The sequence below is a fragment of the Ostrea edulis genome, chromosome 2 (assembly GCF_947568905.1).
Source record: "Ostrea edulis chromosome 2, xbOstEdul1.1, whole genome shotgun sequence".
Classification (NCBI taxonomy): Eukaryota; Metazoa; Mollusca; class Bivalvia; order Ostreida; family Ostreidae; genus Ostrea; species Ostrea edulis.
In genome coordinates, this window is record NC_079165.1 from 92,376,629 (window position 1) to 92,398,186 (window position 21,558).

The 21,558-nt window shown below is 36.4% G+C and overlaps 2 protein-coding genes and 1 long non-coding RNA gene across 13 annotated transcripts in view; 1 reads left to right on the top strand and 2 right to left on the bottom strand.

Moving 5' to 3' along the window:
* Positions 1-855: 855 nt before the first annotated feature.
* On the bottom strand, positions 856-8,546 carry LOC125678441 (uncharacterized). 3 transcript variants are annotated; one of them, XM_056155508.1, is made up of 6 exons: positions 7,817-8,546; positions 4,576-4,806; positions 4,328-4,466; positions 2,919-3,052; positions 1,815-1,992; positions 856-1,643 (listed from the first exon to the last, which is right to left on the bottom strand). In XM_056155508.1, the coding sequence occupies exons 2-6, from the start codon at positions 4,782-4,784 to the stop codon at positions 1,014-1,016; spliced, it is 1,290 nt and encodes a 429-aa protein (XP_056011483.1). In that variant the 5' UTR covers positions 4,785-4,806; positions 7,817-8,546; the 3' UTR covers positions 856-1,013. The 3 variants fall into 3 exon arrangements, with proteins under 3 accessions (XP_056011483.1, XP_048772865.1, XP_048772866.1); XM_048916908.2 differs by having other exon boundaries at positions 7,843-8,544; XM_048916909.2 differs by lacking the exon at positions 7,817-8,546 and adding an exon at positions 5,045-5,186.
* An 8,397-nt stretch (positions 8,547-16,943) lies between these two features.
* The window catches only part of LOC125678436 (glucose-6-phosphate exchanger SLC37A2-like), a 31,647-nt gene continuing 27,032 nt past the window's right edge, over positions 16,944-21,558 (bottom strand). For all 9 annotated transcript variants that reach the window (XR_008800278.1, XR_008800275.1, XR_008800276.1 and 6 more), the window contains one exon: positions 16,944-18,043. Coding sequence is in view for 2 of the 9 variants with exons in the window: in XM_048916891.2 (XP_048772848.1) it covers positions 17,978-18,043 (66 nt within the window). In the remaining 7 variants the exon portion in view is untranslated. The remainder of the gene's footprint in view (positions 18,044-21,558) is intronic.
* Positions 20,376-20,724, top strand: LOC130051979 (uncharacterized). Its single transcript, XR_008800279.1, has 2 exons — positions 20,376-20,626; positions 20,667-20,724. It is a non-coding gene; the product is annotated as an uncharacterized LOC130051979 (long non-coding RNA).

Genomic DNA, 21,558 nt, shown 5'->3' on the forward strand with positions numbered 1-21,558 from the left:
TGACCTGTTTTTGTATATCTATGAGTCATAATTATTTGAAAGCTTTCACGAGAGAAAAAAATATCTAGCTGCGGCCGTCAACTCGACGTTTAGATATATCGACGACGTTTCATCCATAGGAATATTCACTTTCATTCAAATGCCAATTCATTATATTCTACTGAAACTGTTCGTTATCTTCACCTTTCATACAGGACACCGCAGAGCATTCCACATCTGTTTCATGTTTTATTGAACATAAGCGTTAACGGCAAACTAACAACTCAACAAACAGGATGAATTCATCTTCTTCAATGACACTCACGGTCAGCTTCCCATATGTCTGTAGCATTATTCCATACTCACCTGTATATGGCGTTTATGTCTCTCAAATGCTTCGATGTGCAAGAAAATGTAATGCGAATGATCAATATTCAAATTGAGGCAGGCTGTTGACAAATAGGTAATATTGCAACAGTCTCATTTAAAGTAAGCATTTTCTCAATTCTATGGTCGTTATAAAGATTAATTTGCAATAACCACCATCCATTAGGTCGAATGCTATTTGTGTCACATACCAACTACCAGGCCATGCTTACTGAATGATTTTGACTATCATATTGATTACTACGTTTACTTGATCAATATACATATAGTGTTCATATGCGGGTGTGACAGGTCGATAGAGGATGCTTACTCTCCTAGGAACCTTGATCCGCCTCTGATGTATCCGGGGATCTCCTATTTAACTTACTCTAACATTGTATTCTTTATACGATTTATGACACTGATCTCTGTTCGTTATCTTCACTTTTTCCATAAAAGAACCTTTCGAATACTGGAGAAAATAATTCTGAAATGTATTCACACATGGAAAACTCTAAAACGATATTTTATTGTTAAAATTGTAAATGAACTGATCGAGTGTTAAACCACAAATAGACGAAAAAACAACAATTAACAATTTCCATGCTATTCATGGACTGTTAAAATGGGAAAACAATTAACAAATGTCATTTTGTTCATGCTAAAATTCACTTGTTTAGAACTTTGAATGAATCATTTCCAGTGACTTCATAGTTCAGCGAGTTGAAGCCCAGCAGGTTATTAAACCTCTCCAGCATTACATAGTCATTCAACTTCTCCATCACTGGGGGGAGGGGTTCGATCCCAGCCCAATCTGCCATTTCTTTGTTAAAGCGCCATTGACGATCCTCATCTCCAAAGAAATGGTAGTACGTCACGGGTTTTCCTGCGTTCAAAAGATCTTGGTATTCCTGGTCACTCTCGCGCTTCATTTCTTCTTTCGACGGAAGTGGTGCCCTTCCCTCCAACACGGCTACAGCAACTTTGGACTGGTTGTGGATTTGCGGGAAATGGTTCCACTGTTTTGGAATTCCCACAAAGATCAGACTGGGATACTCGATGTGGACCATGTGTTTATAAAGCGGGGTGACCCTCTCATTCTCTGTACTGACCAGTCCCTCTTGTAAGAAGGGGAAGCTGTATTTGTACCCTGTGCAGAATATGACGGAATCGACTTCCGCTTCCGTGCCGTCGGTAAACACGGCTGTTGTTTCTGTCATGCGTACAATGGATGGTTTTTGGATAATATCATCAGGAAATGATGGGGACATTGTCTTTCTTCTATGACATGCATAAACCTTCAAAAATTATCATATCGTTATTCACCGTGTATTGACTTTCGTATACAATATATGGATTTCTTAATCAATTTTATACTATAAAAAGGCGGGTTTCATTTAGAAAAGTTTAACCATGTTTGAAGAATTGAAATTTGATTTTCATTTGTAAAATAACCTATGCTTACGTACTCGTTTTGCTTTGGTCGAGATCTGAATGGCGATATCTTCCCCCGAGTAATGCATACCGAGCACAGCCACTTTCTGATTGGTAAATGACTCCACGTGACGATAATCTCTGCTATGTAGAATCTTACCGCAGAACTTATCCATGTCAGCTATATCAGGAATGTTCGGTTTTGAGTCGTGTCTACAAATATCATATGATATAGCATTAGATTATATACAGAGAAATTCAATATAGTGTGAAAAACACATTACTATTGACCAGTTGCTCGGTTTCATTGATTCACATCTACAGTGGTGGACAAACTAATTTCAGTAAATGCTCGTGTGGATTTATGGACTATGTAATACGATAAGATACACCGTACTACTCTGAGAGATCTTTGAGGTAATCATGTTGTTAAATAGTGGTAATAACTGGGCACACAAAAGAAATCTATATATACAGACTGTATTTCAAAACAGCTGAACATTTGCAATTTTGTATTTTCCATATCATGAAGTTAACCTTTCCGGAACACCCCCCCCCCCCCCAATCAATTAACTTATCATTTGTTGCATGACGTGCTACTCGTAATCAATATCCCAACAGTACCCATGAATGATTATCATTGATATGGATAAAGATTATATGTCTAGGTCTCAGCTTTCAAGATTCATAATATATTGCCTTTACATTGGTGATGCTGTAAATCAAATCAACTCTATAATCAACAGAGATATTTTTTTCCATTACGGTGACATCAATGGTGGGAACAAGATACTGTGTAAGATGAATCGTGTAAACTTGGGATTCTTTGCCTGGACATCTTAGAAAAGAATTGGACTTCAGAGCAATCAGTCTATAGATATTTTTATAATAACATTTTCGGATGACAAAGTGTAACATACACAAACCGCTCATTCCAAGTGCTGATTGCAAAATCATCTACCTATATTGACGGTTTCAGAATCTTTAAATTTACAATGATTTCTCTGAAAGGAAAGTGAGTGCAGCCAAATGTATTTAAAGTTAGTGAAGACTTAGTCTCCAATTTCGGTTTCCTCTCAGGCTATTGTCAGTTACGTGTCAGTTATTTGCAATCGTGTTGAATGGGCGGTTATACATACCCATTACAGACAAACACAGCGTCAAAGATCTCCTCACTGGTCTCCCCTAGTTTACGTATATCGGAGTATCTCACGCTCCATTGCACTTTGTCAGTCGTGCTGATTGGACTGACTTCTCGGACAAGCGTATTGGTCTGAATAACAAATCTCTGATACATCATTATCAGCCCACAGTGTGGGCGAGATCTAGACCTTTTCCGGGGTCAAGAGAGGGACCTGGCGATGTGGAAACCATGTTGTAGCTTCTGAACTGCCATAACGCACAAGAGGTCGAACTTAAGGTGGGTGGGCTTTTTTTTATGAGCATTGATCGTTTCTCTTCGAAAACTCCAGCACGATGATACACGATTCGAAATCGGGTTACTTTCGAGAAAAAAAAAGTATTCTTATTTCTTTCATTTCTCTATTTTCTTATCTTTATTTTGTAAGTGGGCTTCATCGTTTTAGTTTTCATGAAATAAAAAAATAGTACCCATATAAAACTTCGAGTTCTTGTCCTTGGCAGTTCAGAAGGTCATGGGGTGTGGCGAAATGGGGGGGATCCATATTATTTTACTAAAGGCGAAATGGGGAAATTGTGGGACATTAGCTGTATGGCGAAATGGGGTAATACCATGGCAACCAAAGGTCCAAATGCGATGACAATTGACATTTGTCTGTTTCGTTGGTATTTCAAAAGGATGGTATATATAATTCTCCCTAAATATTTTTTTTTTAAAAAAAAAACTATCGATTCGTTTAATTATTCTCGTTTTCTTCTGCAAGGATTGATATTGAAAAGGTCTACATATACATGATTTCAATAAAATGAAGCAAAATTACCTGATAAGATAAATTAATTATCAATTTAAATACATTATGTCATGAATTAATAAAAACCATCGGTCAATGCAAGTTTCTTTTTTTTTTTCCAGAGTACCATGTCTTGATACATCCCAAAGACATGCATGTATCTGAAAATTTGTGCAAAACTTCAACTTTTAAATAATTGCACAAGCAATTTAATTAGCCTTGATCATGTTGATATTAATACATATACAACTACTTATGTTAAACACAAAGGTACTCCAAAGGTATTGTAAGTACATTTGATGTTCCGAATATTGAAATGAAAACACTCCAAATTCTTCCAGCTCACAAACTAAAACCAGTTTTCTTCATTGACAAAACCACCCAACATTAAGAACGCCGTCCACCAATGAAGCACGATGAAACGTCACAAAATGTCACGAGACCCACTTTATGTCTCCGAGTACACCAACCACCATTCAGATGATTATTAATGTCAACCAAACCAACAGAATGAACCCGACAGCTCTTCTACCATCCCAAGTGCTGAACTATCCCTCCCTAGAGACACAGCTACTGGCTACAGTAGTACGTTTTAGTGCTTTGTAAGTATCTCTCACCTTGATGTTTTTGCGAATGTCGAAATGGTCTGTGAAGTTGTTCAGGTACTCCAGACACTGTTTTCTGGAGATGTAGGAGTTCAACTCCTTGGGGTACGGGAATCCCGGGAATTCCTGCAGCTCCTTCGGTAAGTTCGTCCTAATAAAGATTTTACATTTGACAATTTACAATTGAGGTGGTTTTGGTTACCAGCGGTTTGGCAATGCATTATATTTTAATGTAATTTTGACAAGTTTTGATCGCTTACTTTAGCTTTTTGTACATGGCTGAGTGGATAGGTACGCCGTATTCATCCTTCCCAGTCAAATCGGTGTACACCCACAATCCACCAGGCCAGAAGTTCCGTTCAAAGGCCACGACGTCGTACTTGTTCGAGCTCAGTGCCAGGTGCTTGAGTGTGCACAGCCCAGCTGGACCAGCCCCGATCACAGCGACTCTCGTCTTTTCGGACGCCATCTTGTAACCTTCTTATTCAGATCTAAGATGTAAGAAATGTTTGAAAGGATCTTACTGAGATAAAGAAAAGCGAAGTCGGACGATATGTACAAAGAAAAGGTGGATCACTTAATGGTTTTAGACGTAAATCCTTGAATCCTTGGGGGTTGGGGGGGGGGGGGGGGGGGGGTTGGAGGTTGTCATAAAGAACGATGTAATTGGCTTTATGTTGCCTTAGTACTAAAAGGAAAGACCAATCGTGATCATAAATAACATCATACCAGAAAACTTATCCGACAGAAAATTACAAATTCCGCACGTCCAAACGCGCGCGTGCGTATGTGAACAGGAGGATCCACCTCTTTCTTCTCCTGCCCCTTTTCGTCTCCCCGAGCTCTCTTCAGGCCCCTCCCCTTTACCACATACGTAATTGTTTAAAGGAATAGTATGGTGGCATATTTCTGCCATCACTTGTCATATAATTATGTAGACTTGTAAGTTAATTATATCAACTTATCAGATGATTATGTCGACTTGTTAAACAATCATTTCATACTATCTCATCATCTTTTAATTCCGATATGTTGATGCCCTTTGTCGACATCTACTTTCCGTCTCAATATATGACAAGTCAATTTTCTGGCAAGTCAACATAATCATTAGACAAGTCAATATGATGACCTTGGTTAACGTTAGGCTTGTCAGATAATTACGTCGACTTGTCAGATCACCATTATGGAGGGCACATTTTGAGCATGAAAGCATTTTGACCAGAGTTTTTGAAAACCGTCGGATCTGACGGATATTTTTTTTGATATAGATCGCCAAAATTCTTATCATTGTCGATTCTAGGGCCGCCAAATTTTTCCTCGTTCTTTTCATTTATTTTGAGAATTTGTATTCAACGTAATAGATTCCGATTTAGTTCACCGATGACGGCGTGGTGTTTAACTGGCCAATTAAATAGTTCATTAATTAAATAGTTCATTGATTAAATAGTTCACTCTTAAAGCCTACTTACTACAAAAGGAAGGATTTCGATATTGGAAATGACGAACGGGATAAAAGACCGGATTATGAAAAAGAAATGCGGTCCTGGCGTATTGTTCAGCAGCTAGGGGACCGGTGTGGTTGGTTTTTGAAAGAGAATGCATATGTGTATAATAACAATGAAGATGTTAACATGCGATTCAGCAAATTGTTTAACATGATTCATAAATTGTGTGGGGTTTTGTGGGTCCTGCTAGAAATGTATGATTGATTGTATGTAGGTCCATATTGTTTAACGTCCCTCTCGACAAGCAAGGGGTACTGAGTACCTATTCTAACCCGGACCCTCGCGGAAAATGTACGAGTCCTGCTAGAAATGAATGGGTCCCGCAAAACCTTTTCCCGCGTAGGACCTACTTGTTAGTAAAAAATTTCAAAAACTGTTTATTTATCATTTGACATGTGAAGAAAATCATCTGACAAGTCGACACAAATATCTAACAAGTCAACATAGCTATCTAACAAGTCAACATGAATATCTAACAAGTCAACATGAATATCTAACAAGTCAACATGAATATCTAACAAGTCAACATAAATACTAATATCTAACAATCAGCATAAATATCTAACAATCAACATAAATACTACCCAACGCGCACACTGAAAACGAGTTGTTGTTAGGGTGCAATTTCAAGATTAAAATACGGTTCCAAAGAATATATAATACCAAGTTATCGTTACTTTCATCAGGCTTAAAAGTGGTTGATCTTTGTACACATTGAGAACGAGCCAAATGTTAATGGAAAATCAAATGAAATACAAACAGCGTAAAATTAACACGTTAGGGTACTTTATGCTAAGTTAAGAACTTTAAACTTCTGATCGCATGGGGAGAGATAAGCCAAAAATTAACTAAAGGTACGGTTAATTAAGCCATTACTATTGCACTGACTCGACAAAATCCAACTACCCGTGCAATTATATGCATAAAAATAATACCAGATGACATTGATTTTCTTTGACGTGGTAAATAATTTAACACGGACTACCAGACTAGAACCAATGCCTGGATTTGTTCCCCGTATACTCCCATCCAGCGACTGATCACTCTCACACTAAGCATTCTGAAGTCAGGGCAGTTTAATTTATGTACACCAACATCGCATGCAATGTCATGACATTACGGAGATTGCACTAGAAGTTACGTATTCACAAAGCCTCGACCTCTGCAAGGAAATGTCTGCGATCAAATTATGACAGAAATAAGGCTCTTCATGTACACAACAAATTAGCCGCTGACCTCTGTATGCCCCGAGCAGCTGGCGGTATCTTGATTTACAAATAACTCCCGAGAATAAGAATTATTATATACGAGATATCTTGATATGTCTTTATATTTCTGGCAAAAAGTACTAGTATGCTTCCAAACTCAAAGGGATAGAATATTTTTATTTTTAAAAATAATATCATTCTTAATTGATTAATACGGTAAATTAATTCCGAATAACAAAAAAACAAAACAAAACAAAAAACCAACAAAAAAAACCCCAGCAACAACAACAAAAAACACCCGCAAGACAACAAATGTGCGTACATATGTGTTCATGTAAATTCATCATCGGAAATTACCCTCTTGCGTTAAAATGAAAAAAATTAACAATTGATTTAATTATTCAATAAAAATATCAAGCATGCACATCTGAACATATCTTCAGTACGAAAATTAAAATTGGGGAAATAAAATTACGTCCGTGTTCGTCTGTTGTAACGATTAAGCACAGGATGTAAAAAAAAAAAAAAAATAAAATAAAATAAAAAGATGAGTAAACTATCGGACATCGATTTATAAATAGCCATGTCAGCAAATGTGAATAACAATGCATGGAACAAAACCTATATAGGCAGTATTTTCTGCTACTTGTGTAAAAATACAATGATTTAAAATGAAAAAAATAAATTCTTTTTTAAAACAAATAATCAATGATATCAAATTTAATAAGTAAAAATAAAATCGCATGATTTTAAATATTGCGCAAAGTTTTCAATATTTAACAAGTTACCTTTAGCACTCGTCACGTTCCCTTACCTGTGTATCCAAATTCGTTTGCAGACAACGTGCTTTTTATCCTCCAGACGGGTTACGGTACAGATAAAGGACTGCTTTATGTAAATTAACATGTTTTCTATCAATGCTTGAATACGGAGTATGAAAGAGGTGCACCGAGGGTAAAACTATCCCTAAGAATATTCAAAGGAAATATTTGTTGTCCTATCTTATCGATTAACAAATGTGATATATTGCAAGACCATAAATTATATACTGAAAATAATAAATCCCGTAGTTAGGCACAGAAATTTATAGGGAAATACACGTCCCCTTCTTTACCAATAAGTTCACGAGTTCCGGCACACACGATTGGAGGAGTATAATGAAAACGCGTGTGATGGAATATTTTCTGCCGACCAGAATTCCTTGGGGTCGGTGGCGGATCTAAAAGAAGACTTTTTTTAAAAAGTGCATTCCTGTCCTGTCATACGTATAACACTCAGTGTTCAACAGTGTAATACACTCAGTTTTCGTTTATTTACAGAGGGGAACAATAACAATTTTATATTTATCATATGTATTGCTATGCATATATATCATGCATTATCACATGCAAACTTCAAACATATTTTGTCGTGATATTACATGGGATTGTACACACGTTTTTCAAATGTTTAAAAAACGTAATTGTAACACAGACAAGTAATACCAACAGAAAACTGTTTTTAAGAAGTTCCTGCATGTCCTCTGTCGTATTTCAAATCATTTTGTTTTTTAAATTATGTTTTGCGGGGTGTTTTTTTTTTTCTTTCTTTCTTTTTTAAATTCATTTTTGTAGTTATATTCTTTTTATTTTTCGATTGGTTCAAATTACGATCCCTATTATAATTTTTTTTTTGTTTAGTCGTGGATGGATATGAGTTTCTATTATGTAAAGAAAAAGAAAACTCTTTTTAAGAAATACCTGCCACAGTTTGAAACAGTTGCCCGGGTCAACCACATATTCAGCTGTCACCAAATGGACGAAAATAGTAGACTGCTTGTCAGTGACAGCGAGTAGGAAACATACCTAGTACTACGTTAATTAATTCAGTTCAGACTTAGATATTTGATACAATCTACGGTCAGGACAGCCTATAATTACGCAACTAAAAATTGAACTTTACTTGATATATGTAGGCCAAACCACTTTTAAAAATACTTGTAGACTTTGTTTTAACGCTCTACTTCCCATCAACCTTGTCTTTAATTTAGATTGCTATTATATACATTTACTGAAGTATTTGAATCTATATTGTATTTAACATTCCAATGTGAACTGAATAGAGATAATTAATATATACCACAGTAAATGTGCCCAACCCCCCAACCCCCCCCCCCCCACCCCCAATGAAATTGGTTACATGTATATCGTCGACTTGTACAATTTTATAGAAATGTTTATCCGTTGCAGAAAATATACAGGATAGCTATTATTCGTTTGAAATTATCGACAGAAGAAAATCCAGTCTTCATTGCATTTTGTGATATCCCTCCTGATATTAACTTTTTACAATAAGGTAAGATTATATAGATTAGACGTACGTCACTACTGAAAACAATAGTAGGTAGGTAAGCAAATACAAAAATAACGGGTGACTTAAACCAAGGTATGGCGATGAAAAGTGAACAAAATATTTTGAATGAATGCATTCGTAAGAATTTGGACAGACACAATATTTAATGGTTTTTGGCTTCGAAGGCATTTAGCTCTAATATGTCGATATCCTCACCGGTTTGTAGTTCAATGAATTTAGATCACTGTTCATTTCTAAAAAAAATCCACTGACCTTTTGAACTATTGCATCTGACAATAATGTAGCTGATTTTATCTCATCCATTTCCTCATGACCCGATGAGACATTGCCTTCATGAGGACAACGCGAAAGGCAATCAGCAGGGTTTTCATCACTGAGTCTATGTATACAAGATTGCAGTCCGAGTCCCCTCTAACATCAAGAAGGAAATTGTTAGCTGACCTGTTTGAAGCAGAGTTTATTCAAAAGCAAACAAATCTCTTGCTGCAACTCGGAATCTACACATATCAACGACGTTTTATATATTAACATTAATCATTTCCATTCATGTGTCGATTCGATATATCCCTGTAAACATCAATTTCGATGTTGTTTCAAATTTAGATATTTGATTGAAAATGGATAATAACGGCAAACTAATAAATAACTCAACTTTATGACAAACGGGATGATTTCAGCTTCTGTTTTACGTGTTTCATACCGATTGTTAAGCCGTTCTAGGCACATTAGTTTTGACTACGAATTACTCCGTTTACCTGAACAAGACATAGGGTTCACGGCGGATGTGACCGGTCAACAGGGGTGCTTACTCCCTCTAGGCACCTGATCCCTCCTCTGGTATGTCCAGGGGTCCGTGTTTGCCCAACTCTTTATTTTGTATTCCTTGTGGGATTTATGAGATTGGTCACTGTTCGTTATCTTCGTCTTTCATCAATTTGTTTGTCAGGAGCGTGCCTTTATTTAAAAACTGGTATAAAATAGCTAAAGTGGCCGTTTTCACAAAAAATCTTACGATTAAGATGAAATTTTGAAACACTGCAATTCATTTAAAATTCTCCACTCTTATATTTCTAAATAAGCAAACCTTACGTATATATACACAAGACAGAAAACTGGCATTCTTACTCAGGGCATAGTTGCACTTAATCCGAGATTCCTCTGACTCTTACCCCTGCTTTTATATTTGACATGTGCGGGGGAGAGTCAGAGCGGACTCCATATTGAAAAGCGGGAATTCAGCAACACCAACTGGTGTCGCTGCTTTACCTACCTCTTACAACTTTATTTCGCGGACCCATCTTCCAAGACGCGAGGATTCAGTTATCGGAAGATTATTCTACAAATACATCATGATTAATACGATGCTATCGCCGTTTAAACGATGGAATTTTGTGTTTACATGTGCTGACGTCATGCGCAAAGAAATCAAATGGCGAGGCGGCGACCTAATTCAAGTGATGCTCCATTTGTCGGTGTTAGGGCCGTTTAAACGGCGATAGCATCGTATTAATCATGATGTATTTGTAGAATAATCTTCCGATAACTGAATCCTCGCGTCTTGGAAGATGGGTCCGCGAAATAAAGTTGTAAGAGGTAGGTAAAGCAGCGACACCAGCTGGTGTCGCTGAATTCCCACTTTTCAATATGGAGTCCGCTCTGACTCTCCCCCGCAGAAGTCACAAAATAAAAGCGGGGTTAAGAGTCAGAGGAATCTCGGATTAAGTTGCACTCAATTGAGTAGAAGGCAGGGACAAATTTTTATCTTAGTTGTAAGATTTTTTGTGAAAATGATCACAGATTACAATTATATAGACCTCGAAAATACAGCTGGTCATAGAAAAGTAGAGTATGCACACTAAAACCAAGGACCCAATTCAAGACTATTGTAAATGGCTGCTTTATATGAGAGTTGCATTTTATAGGGAGGCCTGAAGACGACGAGGAGTCTTCATAGAACACATATCCCCCACAGATATGGTTGATATTGCGACGTCAATGTTCATCGTACATAAAAAGGATCAAGGCAGACAGGCACATGATGCCAGCATTGCAATGCCAACCATGTAAACACTTTCGAGAGGTTGCAGGGTTACAATGTCAATATGATAATGTTGATATGATGATAAGATGTATACAACAACGTTATGATTGATTGATTGAATATTGTTTAACGTCCCTCTCAAGAATATTTCACTCATATGGAGACGTCACCACTGCCGGTGAAGGGCTGCAAAATTTAGGCCTATGCTCGGCGCTTATGGCCTTTGAGCAGGGAGGGATCTTTATCGTGCCACACCTGCTGTGATAAGGGACCTCGGTTTTTGCGGTCTCATCCGAAGGACCGCCCCATTTAGTCGCCTTCTACAACAAGCAAGGGGTACTGAGGACCTATTCTAACCCGGATTCCCACCGGACTAACAACAACGTTATGAAGTCGACGGAATAGAAAGTTACAATGTTGAAAGATGTTGAAGTGTCGGTGATGTGTACGAAGTCTTCAGTACTTCAGGGTAGAGGGTTGTAATGTGGACAGGACCTTATCAACGTTTCTATGCCGACAGGGTAGGGGAATGTGATGTAGATCTGATGTTGACAAGGTAGGGGAATGTGCGATGTAGATATGATGTTGACAGGGTAGGGAAATGTGATGTAGATATGATGTTGACAGGGTAAGGGAAATGCGATGTAGATATGATGTTGACAGGGTAGGGAAATGTGATGTAGATATGATGTTGACAGGGTAGGGAAATGTGATGTAGATATGATGTTGACAGGGTAGGGGAATGCGCGGTGTAGATATGATGTTGACAGGGTAGGGGAATGCGATGTAGATATGATGTTGACAGGGTAGGGAAATGCGATGTAGATATGATGTTGACAGGGTAGGGAAATGTGATGTAGATATGATGTTGACAGGGTTTTGTTGACAATGTCAACTGGAATACTAGGATGATAAAGATTGCAATGTCGACAGGGTAGAGCGTTAGATTGTTAACACCTCACACACTGTAGTAGCGACCAGAACGTATTCGACGGGGTAAAAGGTTGCGTTGTAGTCACAATGTCGATACGATGGTGCAAGCATAATGCATAGTATGGAAACGTTTAAGTGCCGATATTCATAAACAATTACAGAACTTTTTAAATTCAATAAGTTCTTCATCTATATGTACTGAACGACATATTTGTAGTTATAACAACATGCTACGAAAGCCTATTTGTATCATGTGAAAAATAATTCCCATTCCATTATCTCGTAATTATGTAATTACGAGATACAATACTCTTATGTCCTCGACAGGATTCTTCCACACTTAGAATGAATGAAAACTTCAGACAGAACAATTCCATCAAGGCAGGGCCTGCACTCATCAAGGGTTCACTCCAGAACATTCAGCAATTTAGAGCACTGCATTGAGCGGAATGTTTCTTTTAGCATAACTTCAACTTTTAAACGGGAGAGAAACGGGGCAAAGGTCGGGCACTGCCTTGGAGGACAATGAAGACAGAGGTGGGAGAGAGGTGACTCCCAGAGGTTGAGGCAAACCCAAAATTAATTAATTAGGAGGGGACACTAATTTCGCCAAGTAGTTTTGGAGAAGTCCAAAATATGAGGAGTTAACGGCGATGACATACTACAAACAGATTTTGGTCAGATAAAATTTGCTCTAGTCTCTATGTTAATTTCTATTATACCCCCGTATTGAAGATTGGCGGACATATTATGTCAGTCCGAAACTTTAATCTTATTCATTAACAGGCCAGAAAAAATGATTGATTGATTTGCTGTTTTCCGCCACACTCAACAATTTTTCAGTTATCTAGTGGGGCCCAGTTTTTTATTGGTGGAAGAGATAACCCAGATACAATGTACCTAAAAATGAAGTGTACGCAAAGTATGGCAAGTGGTCCAGGGGACCCTTTGAGGTCCCCAGTGGGTTCAGGGCAATTGTCCTGGGGTGAACAGGGGGCGAAGCCCCCAGAAGAACCTGGGTTTTTCCACTTAAAATCACCTATTTTTGTGCATAGAAACAGGGTTTCTTGTCAATTTCCAATAAAAAGAATTCACAAAACTATTTTCTACAGTGTTTTTTCATGCCTACTGTGTGTACTAGGACTGACTTTACATTAGGGCTGACTTTACATTAGGACTGACTTTAGTTTAGGACTGACTTTACACTAGGACTGACTTTACATTAGGGCTGACTTTACACTAAGACTGACTTTACATTAGGACTGACTTTACACTAGGATTGACTTTACATTAGGACTGACTTTACATTAGGACTGACTTTACACTAGGACTAACTTTAGTTTAGGACTGACTTTACATTAGGACTGACTTTACATTCGTTCTACGATTTTTGAAAGTTGTTTTCGACTGATTACGGTAATGTTACTGATGACAAACAATATCCTAATCCGTCTTCTACATGTACACACAGAACATGATGTACATTAAAGTCATATTCGACATAATGTTAATGATTTTAAATTCAAAAAGGACTTTACATTTCATTGAATGGTTATGATACTGATTAAATCATAAACGGCACTATATAATGCAGTTATTTTAGGCACATATAAATTAACGACAAAGGTCTCCCTCTATATCTGAAATGATGAATGATGTGTACCCAGTTGCGTACTTGTGTACAGGCAGCTATGCGCCTGATTAACCTTTGAATGGTGAACCTTTTAAGGTGGGATTTTAATATTTTGTATATGTATTCCTTATGGAAGACATTTCATTTGCCCCCCCCCCCCCCCCCCCCCCCGGAGGGTTGTGTGTGTGTGTGTGTGTGTGTGTGTTAGTGTTTGACAAATACGTTTTATTTTATGTATTTGCTCCCTTTCATAATGTTGTGTAAACGTTGCATAAAAACTTTTGTATTGCATTGTTAGGCGTTTGCTGGTAGGTTGACAGGTGATATATTTCTTATGGAGATTTCTAAATGTTACACTGTACACCATTTCTTTAACAAATACCAGAGGGGTGGGGGAAATCAACGTCAGTAGGAAAATCAGGAAAAAAGTCATGGAAGCCAATGTGAATAATAGGGATGTGCTTTCCTGTTCAATAACTGTTCCTAACCATTGAACTGGCACCTTTTCATGTGCCCGCCATTGACTGATCGCACTATGGCATGGCGCTGTGCGTCTGTCTGTCCGTCTATCAGCACATTAACTGTGAGCTTGTTTGTCAGCACATTAACTTTGGGCCCGTCTGTCTGCACATTAACTGTGGGCCCGTCCATCTGTCAGCGCATTAACTGTGGGCCCGTCCATCTGTCAGTACATTAACTGTGGGTCAGTCTGCCAGCACATTAACTGTGGTCCCCGTCTGTCAGCACATTAACTGTGGGCCAGAAAACTTGGTACACACGTATCGGGGACTGTTTTTCAGACAAAAGCGGAAACATCTGCTACTTTAGATGATATTAGAGATGGAAATTCATCAGCAAACTTAACATGGGTAATTTCGAATGCATTACTACATGTAAATATATTTTACAACGTGAACATTGCTAGTCTGCTTCGTGGTTTGCATTTCAACTGTGACAGGAGGGGAGAAAATGTAACGAGCAGACCTCGATTCGAACCCGGCTCCCCTGAACCAACTGAGCTATCTGACCATCGGCGATCTAATTCGTCTGACTGCTACATTCCTCCCACCTTAAATTGTTTTCGTTCTCGAAAACACAACCCAGATTCTTTTTGCCACTGGCGGGACTTTCATCTGCAAATCCAAGGGGTGGTTAATGGCAACAAATGTAAAGGGAAGGGAGAAAATGCAACAGACCAGACCAGGATTTAAACTCGGGCCCCTGAATCTCTAATCAGGTGCTCTACCAACTGAACTGACTGGCCACCGGCGATCGGACCCGTCTGACCGCTACACACTTGAAGTAAGGCGAAATGACGTGGGAATCAATTACAAGAAAATGGGTATACTGCCGTCGTTATGAGGAGGGTGTGGATCCATATCATCGCGGTGGTGTGGGTCGTCTGACACCCCTTGATTATCCCTCTCATTCAGAGATAATTGTCCTCGTGTCTGTCCGCTCAATTCCGGGCTTCTTAAATAGTTATATTCTGGACAAATTGATATGTGGTCTGCCAATCTAGCTCCTCAGTTTTCAACCCGCACCGTTTATGCGATTATATCGGTATTAAAGATTTGCACATTCATTGCAAGAGTTGACTTTTTACTTCTTGAACCTTAATTATTATCAGTCGTGTAAAAATTGTCCGTCAAACTCAGAGGTTTCAATGTTGCACCTTCATACTTTAAAAAAAAATTGTTTCTTGTTTATGTATCAGCCTGATAACGGCAAGGGCGATGTTTCTGCACTTTATGCTGCTTGCTTTTAAATATTCGTGTGCATTAAGAAACTCAGCACATTCCATTGTAGTGAGTGAAGTTCCCTAAACTCTGCAAAACATCTTTCATTTTAACGATAGAACATTTTATCTAAATCCATTGCAAATATATAAAGTGCAATGTTATGATTTCGTATTTGCAACATCGATTAACATACGTTGTTTAAGCAGTTTCTACGATATCATGTAAAACATCAATCTGACTAAAGTACAGACCTATATTATTATATTATATAAAAAAGTACAGACCTATATTATTATATTATATAATAAAGTACAGACCTATATTATTATATTACATAATAAAGTACAGACCTATATTATTATATTATATAATAAAGTACAGACCTATATTATTATATTATATAAGAAAGTACAGACCTATATTATTATATTATATAAAAAAGTACAGACCTATATTATTATATTATATATGTACTTTAGTCAGATTGTGTCAAACATCTACAGCACAAATCTCTGCCAAAAGCTCAGCTCTTCTCAACACAAAAATGTTCTCTTGGCGAGTACTAAATTGGCCAACTCAAACTACATCTCGCAAGCATTTATACGGTAACCATTTCAGCATGAGTAACGATTGTCTCAGAAGTATTCACTCGTGGAATTTTTAATCTATCTGTGCATACAACCAAGATTATATTGTATATGTAGTCCAGTTTTAATGACATCTGTGCAGGCCATACGACAAGATTTTGGACTCATCAAATGAAGTAGGACTTTGCTGTGTTTACGTAGGATTTTTCTACTATTTCATCAAAAACAATGCATGTAAATCAGTCATTAAAAGATGAAATGCATCAATAAAAAGACGATTTTGAAGGATTTAAATTTTGGGGTAATATTTTTCCATTCCATTTTCAAGTACAGATTTTATGAATAATGCAAAAATAAAGGTGGCTTTGTAGGGAAATTGTGAGGTCAGTATGGTGTTTTTAGCACACTAACACATTTACAAATAATTTTACAAAATCCTATAACAATTGTTTAGGTATCCATCTCCTTCACAGAGTTCCCTTGTACCTACAATGTATGTGTTTTCTCCCTTTCCCCAACAAACCAAACAACCTACCCTCTGCTGCTTTTGACCTCCTGAGTATAGTGTGGTAGATAAAATGTTGACCGTCACATCACCTCAGAATCAGCACACCGGAGACATTTAAAAACATTGCCATATTTATTTTATAAACAATTCTTTTGAATACCGAAAACATTCTTTGAAAACAGATACATATGCCATGCTGAATACAATTCATATTGAAAGTAATCCAAAGGTTCACCTGCAAGGAAATCTTATTTTAATTCTGCAAGTGCAAGGATAAATTTAATTAAAATGAAATAAACAGAAACTAAATTTCTAAAAAAAAAAAAAAATCCCTGCCAGGTGTTAAAATTCTAATATGTAACTAACAAAGAACAGGCAAAATAAAAATATTTTAAGTGACTAAACACATAAAAACATGTCTAACTTTAGATTTAATGACACAGACTCAACCTAGATAAAGAAAATGCATTTTGTGTACCTTGCAATTTTCGTCTCCACATGAAGCTGTGGACATAATTCTCTCTAAATAACCAGACCATGACTATAAACACTGCTATTAATTCTGACAAACTTGGCCTAAATCCACCCCCCACCATAAACCACTGCCTTAGGATACAGTTGGAGGTTAGAATTAATTGTGACAAACCTAGATCATAATAATACATAATAAAACTAAAATAACTAAAATTGTCTACTGATAAAGGTAAAATGTATTACTGAAATGTCATGGAATTTAACAAGAATGGAATGACATAAACTCCAACAATTTAAAATGGATACATACATGTATATATAAAACCTAAACTATGCAGGATAAAATTTGCATAAAACTGTTCAAGGTCAAGTAAAATTGCATATATATAGTTTTACATACAGAAAGAATGAGTGAATATAAGTATGGTTATACACTGTAAGTACATGTTTGTATGCCCTGCACTCAAATTAAAAATTTCTATATAAAGATGAGTAAGTCAAATGTAAAGCTAGATTTTTCTGTGGTTAAAATAACCAAATAAATGTGTTCACAACAACTTTCTACCACCTTAAAATTTACACAAGAAATACTGTTATTCATTTTGCTTTAAAACGTCTTTGTATCACAGGAAAAGGGAAATTCCCAGAATGAGATCAAGCAAGTCCCGAGTTGGAGGGGTTAACTTACATCAGGACTTCTGCGAAATGAGGCGACCATCTCTTTGTAAAATAGGCGAAGCAAGAACTGTGGGCAAAGAGAAAACTCTGTTATAACATCAGTGTAACTCAGGGTATTACACGGAGAAACTGTGTTCCACAGTATACCAGCTTAACATTTGTTCACGATTGCACACAATTTCATTCTATTTCAGGAAACAAATTCAAGGCCACTTGCTACAAACAAATATCTTTCAAAATTGATGAAATCGGATACTAGATGTATGTTTGTGTAAGTAAAATCAATGATTTTCACTGCATACTCTGCCCACCATAAATAAGTATACATTTACCAAAATAAGTTTCTTGCGCATGAAAAAATTGAGTTACATCATAGATACAAATCTTTTGATGCAAAATACATAATTCTTGCATATAATTAAATTACATTAAGCTTTTAACTTTTTATATCCTTATTTTTTGTTAAAATACTTAATTTTCTGAATTCTCTAAAGAGATTTTATGCAAACCTCAACTTGAAACCGTTTCAAATTTTTAATTACCAATACATATTATTGTGTATTTGATGTGTAATTTTATAAGATCCTTTGATTTTTCACCTTAAATAAATCAATATCACAATTTAACAGACTATGCTGAAAATACTGAATGTTCATCAATTGTTTCACATATATTGATGTTGTACCCTTAACTGATTATTTTACCGTTATAAATTGAAAGTCATACACAGTGAATTCAACTCTTTTTCATATACTGAATACATGTATATTTCATGCCAAAATGAGTAAAAAGCTTATAAATGTGTATACTTATTTGTGGTGGATAGTGTAGAATTAAATTTTTGACAATGATTTCTCAATTTTTCAAATACACAATTGGAAAACTTTGTTTAGAGTTATATAGTGAGGATTTTTAAGTTCCTAATATTATAGGAATATATATAAATTTTGTTTGTAGCAAATGTCTTTTTAAAATACATAATAATGTTATGTTAATTTTAAAGAAGTTGAAGACCATCCCAAAAATGGGACCAAATCCTTTCCGATTGCCTAAAGGTCAAATTGTGTCTAACATGTGAACATGTTCTGGTATAGAGAGAACATATAAACAAGAGCTGGTGGCATCAATATAGAATTAGACAATGTTATACACTGTAAAGTCAAACTGTGATCCCTAACAGCTGTCATATGAGACAGACTGAAATATCAAAGGTGGACTTGAGCCAGTGTAATATACACATGATAGATGATAGATAATAGGTCACAGCACGGAGAGTTAGTCTTCATTATGATTGCCAGTATAATGACGGTTATCTGGTTTCAGCTGGAAAACGAAGGAATTAGTATGTAAAAAGCTGAATATATTCATAATATGTCTGAACACTGAATATATTCACAATATATTCATAATATGCCTAAACATTGAATACATCCATGATATGTCTAAATATCGAATATAGCTTTGATATGCCTACACTCTAAATACATTCATGATATGTCTAAATATCGAATATAGCTTTGATATGCCTACACTCTAAATATATCCATGATATGTCTGACTCTGAATATATCCATGATATGTCTGACACTGAATATATCCATGATATGTCTGACTCTGAATATATCCATGATTTGTCTAATAATTTTATATATACAATGTACTCCACAAGTATATGCATATTATCATATAGCTAATATTTTTTTAGTAAAACTGTTCCTATATTCTAGAGAATACCTGGGCCATTATTGAATGCAAACTTTTAATGAAATAAAATGATCCACACTGAAACATTGCGAGTACGAGTTATCGTTATTGCATGTTTAGTTGTAATAAAATTCAGATCAGTTATCCTTCGGTGAGCTCCGGTAGGCAGTTTTGATACTCAATTAATTCTTATAACCTTTGAACCCTGATTTACTGTTAAAGACCAGAAAACATTAATCAATTTAATGCATTTAAATGAATGTTGAAATATGTGCAACTGTGATATTGGATAATTATATAATAATGCCAATAATGCTTCAGTTTCTAATTTTAGGAGAAAATGAATAAATCATCAGCATAAAACAACTGAAATATAGTTTAGCTACATAATAAAGGTATTGAACTTATATTGGTGAATATTTAATTGGCACAGCACTTGTAACATTGGGTTTGTAAAATTTGCAAATTTTTCAAACTCTACTCATCCAATATTCACCAAAATACATGTAACTTTGATAACCCTATGTCTAAACAATGAATATATGCATATTAAATATGCCTAAAAATTTAATACATGCATAATATGTCTAAAAATTGAATATATACATCATATGTCTAAACATTGAATATATCGATATGTCTAAACATTGGTGTAACTAAGCAGAGAGTGAATTCTAAGCAATGCCCCAATAGTATTATAGATTCAGTCCATCCTACACACACATAAAGAAAAGTTACTATGTGTAAATTCAATACATGCATGTATGTTACATAAAAGGTAAAAGAACAGACAACATTCCCTCTCCCTGAACAAAATTAGAGTCTCCCAGTGAAGGTTTGGTACAGTGAACAAAATTAGGGTCTCCCAGTGAAGGGTTGGTACAGTGAACAAAATTAGAGTCTCCCAGTGAAGGGTTGGTACAGTGAACAAAATTAGGGTCTCCCAGTGAAGGCTTGGTACAGTGAACAAAATTAGAGTCTCCCAGTGAAGGGTTGGTACAGTGAACAAAATTAGGGTCTCCCAGTGAAGGGTTGGTACAGTGAGTCTGGCGTTAAGCAGAGACATCAGGTGATTAGAGTGAACAAAATTAGAGTCTCCCAGTGAAGGGTTGGTACAGTGAGTCTGGCATGAAGCAGAGATATAAGGAGAGTAGAGATGAGATCTCCGACTGAATATTACAGAAGTCAAGCTGTTTAGCTGAGTGGAATTAGCAGAACTGTGAGTTTGTAATAAATGGTGATATACGAAATTAATCTGCCACTTTTGGCTTGCCCATTTTATGGAACCAAGTCGTCTATTTTGGGAATATCTTAAAACATCAGATGTCACTGTAAACAATTAAACCTATCAGAACCGATTTGAAAATGGTGCAATAGAATCATTACAATGGGGATGTCAAATCTCAGAGCACTCCATGGAGAGTCATCCGTCATCATTACACTGGGATTGTTAAATGAGCACCCCATGGAGTCATTTGGCTGTCTTTAATATGAGAGTCATCTGTCTTGCTCATTCCAAATCTCTCTCATCTTCCATTAAAAAAAATCAAAAGGTTTGTAGATAGTGAAGTATAGTCTGAAAATTATAAGCGTGATGAAATACTAAAACTAGTAGAAGGCCCATAGGTCACATCGCTCACCTGACAGTTGTACTCTATCATATAAACTGACAGCACTGCTCTGACCCCCAGGGCTCACAGAACTTGATATCTGCACTACATGTTTAACGTAGATATTCAACATTATATTGTAACCCTGTAGTTCTTCATGAGAAGACTTTCATATAGAATTATTCTATGTATATTCTTATGTTAAAATTTAAAATTGCTCTTGTAGCCTAACCAGAATCCTGGGAATATAGTGAGAACGAACTAGATT

Coding starts and splice junctions, on each gene's coding strand:
- LOC125678441 (XM_056155508.1), bottom strand. CDS start 4,784: ATGGCGTCCGAAAAGACGAGAGTCGCTGTGATCGGGGCTGGTCCAGCT. Junction 3,053..4,327: donor ACATTCGCAAAAACATCAAG/GTGAGAGATACT, acceptor TTTGTTATTCAG/ACCAATACGCTTGTCCGAGA. Junction 1,993..2,918: donor GCTGTGTTTGTCTGTAATGG/GTATGTATAACC, acceptor TGATATTTGTAG/ACACGACTCAAAACCGAACA.